The sequence below is a fragment of the Pteropus vampyrus genome, unplaced genomic scaffold (genome assembly GCF_000151845.1).
Source record: "Pteropus vampyrus isolate Shadow unplaced genomic scaffold, Pvam_2.0 Scaffold126, whole genome shotgun sequence".
NCBI classification, from domain to species: Eukaryota; Metazoa; Chordata; class Mammalia; order Chiroptera; family Pteropodidae; genus Pteropus; species Pteropus vampyrus.
Window position 1 is genome coordinate 2,632,741 of NW_011888907.1, and position 8,869 is coordinate 2,641,609.

General features: G+C 39.0%; 1 protein-coding gene across 1 annotated transcript in view; it reads right to left on the minus strand.

The window, feature by feature from the left end:
- LPL (lipoprotein lipase) overlaps positions 1-8,869 on the minus strand; it is a 19,652-nt gene that overhangs the window by 6,893 nt on the left and 3,890 nt on the right. The window contains exons 2-4 of the mRNA XM_011366906.2: positions 5,857-6,026; positions 1,746-1,925; positions 355-466 (exon numbers count right to left, since the gene is read on the minus strand). Of these exons, the coding sequence (XP_011365208.1) occupies positions 355-466; positions 1,746-1,925; positions 5,857-6,026 (462 nt within the window). The remainder of the gene's footprint in view (positions 1-354; positions 467-1,745; positions 1,926-5,856; positions 6,027-8,869) is intronic.

Sequence of the window (8,869 nt, forward strand, 5' to 3'; positions counted from 1 at the left end):
CGGCCCGGATGACTGTGCTTTCTCCAAATGGCCTCTGGTGTGGATTCTTTTCTCATTTTTCCCAGTCCTGAAGGGTGACATACATGCAACACACTGCCGAAGCCCGGGGCAGAGGGAGGAGGAGGGACGCCAGTGGGCTGTCTGGGCTTAACTTTGCTCTATGTCCCCATGAGAGCAAGGCCTTGTACTTTATCTCACTCCAGAAAAAGAACCCACCCGTTAAGTAATCAAGTGTCTGGGCATACCGAGAAGAATGCACACACGTACGGGTCTCTGACGGACATTCCCATTCTCTTTCAGAATGACAGGCATCCCAACCCTTTTGTGAGAAGATGGACGGCACCACTTTCTTACCGGTGATTCTGTTGACCTTCTTATTTGTCAGACTTCCTGCAATGCCAGCAGCGTGGGCTCCGAGGCTGTATCCCAAGAGATGGATATTGTCCAGAGGATAGTTAAATTCCTCCTTTGGAAGAAAAAAAAAGGAAAAGGGATTCTTACAGTTCTTTGCAGAAGATCAAAGTTCAACAAAATAAAATGAATAGAAATACTGTTTTCAAAATATAGGCAATACTAAAAATTAATTCTACTTATTTTAACTTTGTTGCAGAGAGAAAAACATATACACTGGTGTTGAGATTTTTCTGTTTCCTTTACAACATATTTGAATTAAAAAGTTTATCAATACATATGAAATTGAAATGTATGAAAATCTGAATTTGTATATATATGGAAATATGTGTATGCATATATATCTATGTGTATATTTATACAGATATGTGTATATGTATAAAGACATGTATACACATAGATACACATACATACACACACACATATATACAAATTTAACTTTAACCCATTATTTCCTACTCTAAATACCCCGCATCACTTTATTCTTTAAGGGTTACAAAACGATGACTAAAAATCAGAAAATATTACAGGCAGAAGGGACCACAGATACATATGTTCCAGCCTCTTCATTCAACAAATGAGAAGCCTGAGGCCTAGAGAGGTGATCTGACTTGCCCAGGTTTACTCTCCTCATTAGCAAAAGAGTGAAGAAAAGAACTTTTATTTTTTAACGGTCAATCCAATAAACACGTCTTATTGTTTACCACCAAGTATCTGACTTAAATAATTTGGCCCTGTCAGAGTATTAGCTTCCCTTCAACCCCAAGAAACTTTTCAAAGTTTCAGAGTCCTCCGGGTAAAACTAGCAGCTAAGTCAGAACTCATGACTCTCAGCCACCTCCCAGCCTACAGATGCTCCCTGCTCGATTCCATCGCTCCCCTAACCCTTAACAAAAATCTGAGTCCTTAATCCACGCTAAGAAATAAATACTATTAATATTTCATCAAAGAGATAGGTATCCTAAGGGGTCAAAGCCAGGATAAAATTTCACGTGCCAGCCAACCGGTCAGGCCTGAACGTGACATCTTCCCTCTCCCTGAAATAACAAGCTTTTCTCTGTTCTGCCCACTAAATTCTTGGTCTCAGCAGATCTATTCACTAAGAAAATATCAAAGGACAGAGTAGGGCAGAACAACGCCTTGGTTTTATAGTTTTATCATTCTTACCGCAATGCTGCTTTTGGATAAAAAATAATGCCCATGCCCACACTAAAGATATGAATTGCCCCAGAAAACATCTATATCTAAGTGAAAAGGAACAAAGGCTAGCCATTGGTCCAGCTCTAGCCAAGAGATCCTTTTGGGATCCTCGAGGCTCCTTCCCACAGTCTTACCTCCATCCAGTTGATAAACGTGGCCACATCCTTCCCCACCAGCTTGGTGTACCCGGCAGACACTGGGTAGTGGTGCTGGGCCCGCAGCAGCCAGTCCACCACGATGACGTTGGAGTCCGGTTCCCGCTTGTACAGGGCAGCCACGAGCTTTGCCACCCAGCTCTCATACATTCCTGTCACCTGAAGAGGATAATACAAATTGTCTTAAAATACCCACCTACAACTTGTCACAGCTACGCGGGCCCAACGCACCTGTATTAAATGCAAAGAACAAACCCACGAGGAAGCCCTTAGGCTCACACAGAAAAATCAGACCACACGAAAGACTAGAGACTTGCGCCTCTTTGAGTAGAATGAAAGGACTGGGCCCAGCTCGGGGATGGCAGACTGTGGCTTACCACATTTTCAATTTTAAAAGCACATTTAATGAATTCGGTAAAATGTCGGTAATTTACAGTTTTAAAAGGAAAGATCGAGCTGAACGAGTTAAACTTTTGCAGCAGAACTACAGACTATTTTAAAAGAAATTCAGTTTCAATACTTTCAATTAGTCTAATAAATGTTTCTCAGTGGAATTATTTGGGAGGATGCAAGTGTAATTTTTTTCTTATAAAAAGTCACTAACATACAACGTTTGATGTGCTAATAAAAAAATAGTTTTAAACATGCTAATCTCTCCATCAGAAAGTAAATTTGCTTAGCAATCTCTTTCTTAAAACGTAAGAAAATGATCAGCTTCAGCTCATACTTTTCCACAATTCTCTCAAATTCTTTATTCTCAGAATGGAAATTAATGATGTTTAATAGTCACATTTCCCAAATCATTAGATTGGTCCTGTTTGGAGATAAGCATTCTGCCAATGGTAATTCTTTGCTTCTTGTTAATAAAATTTCCAAAAGTGAAAGTCAAAAGAAATATGGAGTCTTCCAATTAACTCTATTTATGCAGAATTTTAATTTATGTTTTCAGAGAGGAGACATTGAATGTCTGTGCAGAGACGCACACTTTAAAATGGTAGAAACACATTTAAAAAACTGCAGATTAGAAAATTCTACACCACCCTTCCATAGCTTGTACACGGCAACACCCTGATGTAAACCCCCAAATCTATCCACTCCTAACATGACCTGAGTGCAGATCACATTATAGCCACAGTCAAGGCCAGTCAACGATGTGCTCAACAAAGGAGATTTCAAAATCCATGTTCAAGGCAGTTTTTCATGGGAGACCTATATACTTCTTAGAGTAATTCCAATCGAAAAAAAATAGGAGTCTTGCATTTCCAAACCAAGGGACTTCATTTGGAACTCTGATCTTATGTGGTGGGTTCTTTCAGATGTACGCTTCCATTTTGTTTCCTCTATTTTCTGGGCTAAAGCTATCAAAAAATGAGCTCTCACTCACCCCCGACACTAACAAAACTGCACAGTTTTTCGACATATTACTGTGATCTGTAGGAGGAAAAAGCAGCCCTGAGGATGGGGAGATCTGGATTCTGGTCCCAGCTCTTCCACTAACTACTACGAGCACAGGCACCACTTTAACCTTACAAACCACCTACAGAACAAAGGGGTCAGATTCAGGTGCTCTCGAAGTGACCCTCCACCCCATAAATTACTTCTCGTGACCATCCGGTTCCCCATCTATTCGCAGTGATAAAAAGCCAGCTCTATAGCTATTTCAGGCACGAAGAGAAAACAAAGAAAAAAAGGTACAAAGGTGATGGTAGCCCACTGGGAACTTAAGTAAATCTGCTTTGAACATGTCTCAGCGAGGCTGCTTCAAGTCTGGGTGCAGCCTGGGTCTTTGAGGGCGAACAGCTGGAACACCCACCTCGTACGAAACCCTGGGAAATCGGTCCTGCCCCCACTTCTTCCCTATTCGAGGTTGAGGGCTGACCACCCTATGCTACTAGCTGCCTCTCAAGAGAGGATAATGTCATTTCTTCAGAGAGCAATGTTAATCACGTCTTTCAGCCAGGGGCGAGGACCTCCTACATCACCATGAGAAGCTGTGCTTACAGCATGGGTCTGTGAAACTCGAGCAGGTGGCAGAGCTCCAGCACGGCTGTGTCTAAACTGCCTTCTGAGATGTGTCCTATGCACACTGCCCGCTAAATTTTTTGGGTTTCTTGTGACAAAGCTGTAGAACTTCCTCGCTTCCCTTGGTCCTCAGCCCTTGAGTCGCTGAGTGGTTTACCTTAGATGAGGCAAGAAAATCCTATTTGCTCTAAAGCCCTATTATGAATTTTTCTGTACTTTTGAAGTTTCCAAGGGAGACAGCGGTCAAAGAGCTAGTAACCCAACTTACTCCTACTGTGACTGATACTCATATTAACTGTCTAACAGCTCACTTAATCCTTCCTTTTTAATTCAACACCCATAGGGTTGTAAGTAACGCGAAGGGATGGGAAATCCAAGTATCCACCTTCTCCAGCTCTGAAAAGACATTCTTTTCTAGGTTTCTGAAATCAGTACTAATTTTTAAAATCTTCGATTCTAGACACGCAGCTAAACTGAAACCCTCTTTGCCACCTCTCCCAGGGAGTCCAACTGAACTAGCCAGGGAGTTCGCTGAGAAAAGCCGAGGTCAGTTATCCAGCATGGTTGGATTAGTTATTGCACAGGCCAACCAGCTCTCTGCAGTGAAATTCAGTCCCCTAGACAGCGGCCAAAGCTCTGAGCCCAGGCACTCAAAAGGTCAGGACCACGATATGAAGAATACAAGTAGGACCAATGATCAAACGGGCATCATCTACCTTGATTCTGGATTAGTCGTGTTATCTTAGTATAAGAAGGACTCAAGCTTCTAAAAAATTCCCGAAGTATAAAATTCTCTCTGACATAAGACTGAGATGCCTGGATATTCAATTTATTCCTATCATCTAAATGTTTATTAAGCTTGAAATTTTTTTGAAAAGCAAAAAACAAAAACAAGTTTCTATATACAACAAAAGTGTCTCTAAAACCACCAAAGATTAATTTTTCCTATTTAAATCCCTTAAAATATAGAAAAGATTTATGTTAGGAATTTGAATGTGTATTGTATTATAAGTTATGTAATTTATTACATAAATGCTGGTAAGTAGATGTATTTTATTAAAATAATCATCTGTGTAAGCTCTGTTAAAGTTGCCTTCATCTCCATGAAAGTTATAGCAATTGTCCTGTGCTGTCAATAACAGTTTGGACTAGAAGTATATCAATCATTCACTAATTCATCTCATTAGAATTTAGTATTTTACCATATTCACAAGTTCTGACATAATGGAAAGATAAAGATATCTCTTTAACCATCCATTTTATATAAGTCCTTTTTAATAAATAATAAAATCTGCTCACTAGGAATTTAGAATATGAAAAACCAACCAAAGTAGTTAAGTAAGAACTACATCACATTAGAGTGACAATCTGGCACATTCAGAGAGAACTATTTGATTTGTATTCTTTATAAGTAAATTTAACCACAGTTTTCACCTTTTCTAATCATCTTCATGACAGTTTCCTAGTTTCATCTCTAGAAAAGCTCCCAAAGTTTACAATTGGAGAATGTTGGAAGTGGAGAGACAGCTAACCCAACTTCTTTGTTTTACAAATCAGTAAACTGAGGCACAGAGTTGAGAAGTGGCTTGATCTTCATCACAGGACTGAAACCAACACCTCCTCACTCCACTCCAACCTTCTCCTTACATTTACAGGCTGTCTTCTTTAGGAAAGGACATTTGGTGATGTGCTGGATGAATCAGCATCATGTCAGACTTCCACCAGTTCGCCAAAATGATAACCTACATTCTGCTCTGTAGTTGAGCAAAACCTGGTTTTCCCCATCATGGAAATGGCTGGTTCAAGGATGCCAACTACAGACTGCGGTCAAATGAAATTCTGAAGGTCTGCAATGTCTGGAGGAAGTCGTCATGAACCTGGGGCTTTAGATTCCACAGTCCCCAGCCCAAGCCAGAACTGCCTTTACTCAATTTTAAAGCAAAGCCATCGGAAAACAAGCACAGGTATGGGATGTGGAGACCCATCACTGGGTCCCCAACAACTAGGGCAAGCTGGTCACAGTGCCAGGTCCACCTCCGCCCACTCCATTCTAAAGAGTGTCTCTTACCGTCCAGCCGTGGATCACCACGAAGGTTTTGCTGCTGTGGTTGAAGTGGCAGTTAGCCACAGATTCTGTCACTCCAGGAATGAGGTGACAAGTGTCTTCAGCTATGTCTTCAGGGGTCCTTAGAGAAAATTTACTTTCGATGTCTAGAAAATCTTTTCCTCCTATAATTTCTGAAAAAGAAAATTTGGATAGGAAGTTAATTGGAGAGTTTTGTTTTGTTTTGTTTTTTGTTTTTTGTTTTTTTGCCAGAATGCTATGTCGTAGATTCATAAGCAACCACCACCAATACTGTTTTTGTTCCTAAAGTTAAAAAAAAAAAAAATTAATGAATTTGGATTGTAAGAGAATGACTGATCCTCCAGTGGTGACCAAAGTTTATAGAGATGGCCTTAAAATAACTTAAGCAGTATTGATTTCTCCTATGTCTTTCACCCTCTTCTTCAGTCAGGGATGTGTGTGTGTGTGTGTGTGTGTGTGTGTGTGTAGAACTGTTATTTGAAATGCCTTAGTTAATTCAATCTTTTCTCAAGATATGAATTGGTCAAGGTCATGCCGCCAATAGCGGGAGAGAGAGCAGGGACCAGAACTCAGTCCCTTGGTTCCAGTGCAAAGCTCATTTTCATGGCTATCACATTGTATAGCTCCACTTATTTCATATATTACTTCATTCTCTTTAAACCTCTGATTACATCAAAGGGATATGTTCCCATGATATGATACAATAAGGCTTATTTGAGGGAAAACTATTTCCTTTTCACAAGCATAACTTTAAAAAATATTAGCAATAAGAAAAGTTGGCGGCATGAGGAAGCTTTTATATGGAATGGTTTCCACCCACTTGGCAAGACACATCCGTTCAAAATGTTTTAAAAAGTCATTTAGTGCGTTGTTCAGAAATACCTGTGCTCTGTATGAGCTGGTGGAAGCCTGAAGTGATGCTGATTCATCCAGCACATCCCCAAATATTTCCTTTCCCATGTAGATCTTAACAGTCTTCCACACAAAGTCAAAGCTTAAAAAACTACCACGAAGCTGGTTTGGGAAAGAATCCGCTTTGGTTCTTCATAGTTAATCCCATATGAGTAAGGAGAGAAAGAGAACCTTACCCTATATCTCTTTTGATTCTAAATCTAAATATTGATGTTTATTCACAGGGTGTTTGTAGACAGTGCATATCATATTACAGTGAACACCTGAAAGAAACTGTGTTACAGATAAAATCAGACTGTTTTACAAAGCAAGCACAGTCAAAGGGAAGTTTTTATGGGAAATTATTTAACTTCTTGTCAAGTAAAAGAAAAAGTAAAAAGAAAACCTATCTATTCACTATAAGAAGACGATGGCTTATAGATTTTAGATTTTGCTATTTAAAACTTTGAGAAGATAAATAACTGAGGTCGCTTGGAAGTACTTCTAATTTCTTAATCCAAACTTTCTCTTCACAGCTCAAAAGTTGAAAATCTGTAATTGCAAATAACATTGCAAAAGTGAGGCCAAAAATAAATATGAGAAAGATATAGTCCAGTGTAAGCTAGGTATTCGAACCAAACTTACCATAATTTATATTATAAATTGCCTGAAGACTGGCCAACCTTTTCTTTTTTAATTATTTTTCAAAATTCTTTAAACAATATTATAGTCATTTGCTAAGTGATTCATTATATGTAACAAGTTGATCACAAACACACACACACACACACACACACACACATCTCCAGCATCTAAACATCTTAAGATAATTTATTCAAATAAGAGACTGTGGTAAACTATTGATATTTAAAGTTTTTTCCTTCCCAATAGTAAGATTGCATTTGAAATCTGTTCAGGAATACACTCTGCCTCTCATATTATTTAATGATGTAGGTCTTCCTTTTTCTTGCTAACTGGAAAGCATGCTGGTGGCCTTATTATTTATCTGATAGTGGGGAAAAAATCTTTTTAGATTTTTTAACCTGATGTTTAATCTGATTCTGCTTTAAATACCCAAGAAGTTCTTTTATTGTTAGAAAGTGCTATAGAAAATTTAAAACTAAATTAGTTTCACCCTCTCCCACACCTCTCCACATCAAATTACTCATGCCTCCTTACTAGCGATCTTATTTTAACATGTTCGGTTGGCAGTCTTTTTAAGGCAGGAATAATATGAATAACCTGGCAGACACATCTCACCCGCTCCCTACTTGCCAAACATATTTAAGACTTCTGCTTTGCACAACTCCAGAGGACACCACTTGCTTTTAGTCTATTTTTCCCTAGAATTATGCAACATGGTGGTCCTGTTTTGCTGGTGGTTTTGGAATGACTAAGAATATTCTTTGTAATTATTAAGGCTGGCTTTGTTCATTTATACACGCACACACATACAGACACACACACAAAGTCTATTCAATCCGTAGATCCTGTATCAGATTATCTGTATGACTTCTTGAGAGCTTCAATTTCCCACAACTGACATTTAATGTTAAGGACATAGCTTGTAAAGAAAAAATAATAGGAAATTCATATGTCCTCAAGTAAATTTGTATTTGGAGATTTTTATTTCAATTTCCAAGAAAATTACTTTTCATTTTAAGTTACAGAAAGCATAATCGAGCCTTTGGTAGGAAAATAGTACCACTCTATACGCCATGTGATGTTTTTAATTCTATGTCGGTTCTATGTATGAAATCATAAATGTGAGTCTTACTTCCTCTCTGGTGTTCTGATAGGAATTTTCACACTACAGGTGTTTGTAACCCCTCGAGGATGTCTCAGCATCCTAAAGACAAATGTGCTTTACAAACCCCTATCAGTCCTCAAGCAACTGTCGTAGGCCATGTAGAGATCGGGAGATAGATGGATCCTGCGAGTGAGTCAGTCAGTATGTGCAGTTGTCCCAGTACACACCGGGATGCTCCCAGCTGGCAGATGAACTGATCTGACTTTCATTGTTACTAAGGCAATTATTGCTTCCATATGTGGAAATGATATTAGTGACGCTGAACTTATCCTTTTAAGGGGATAAGGACCTTTT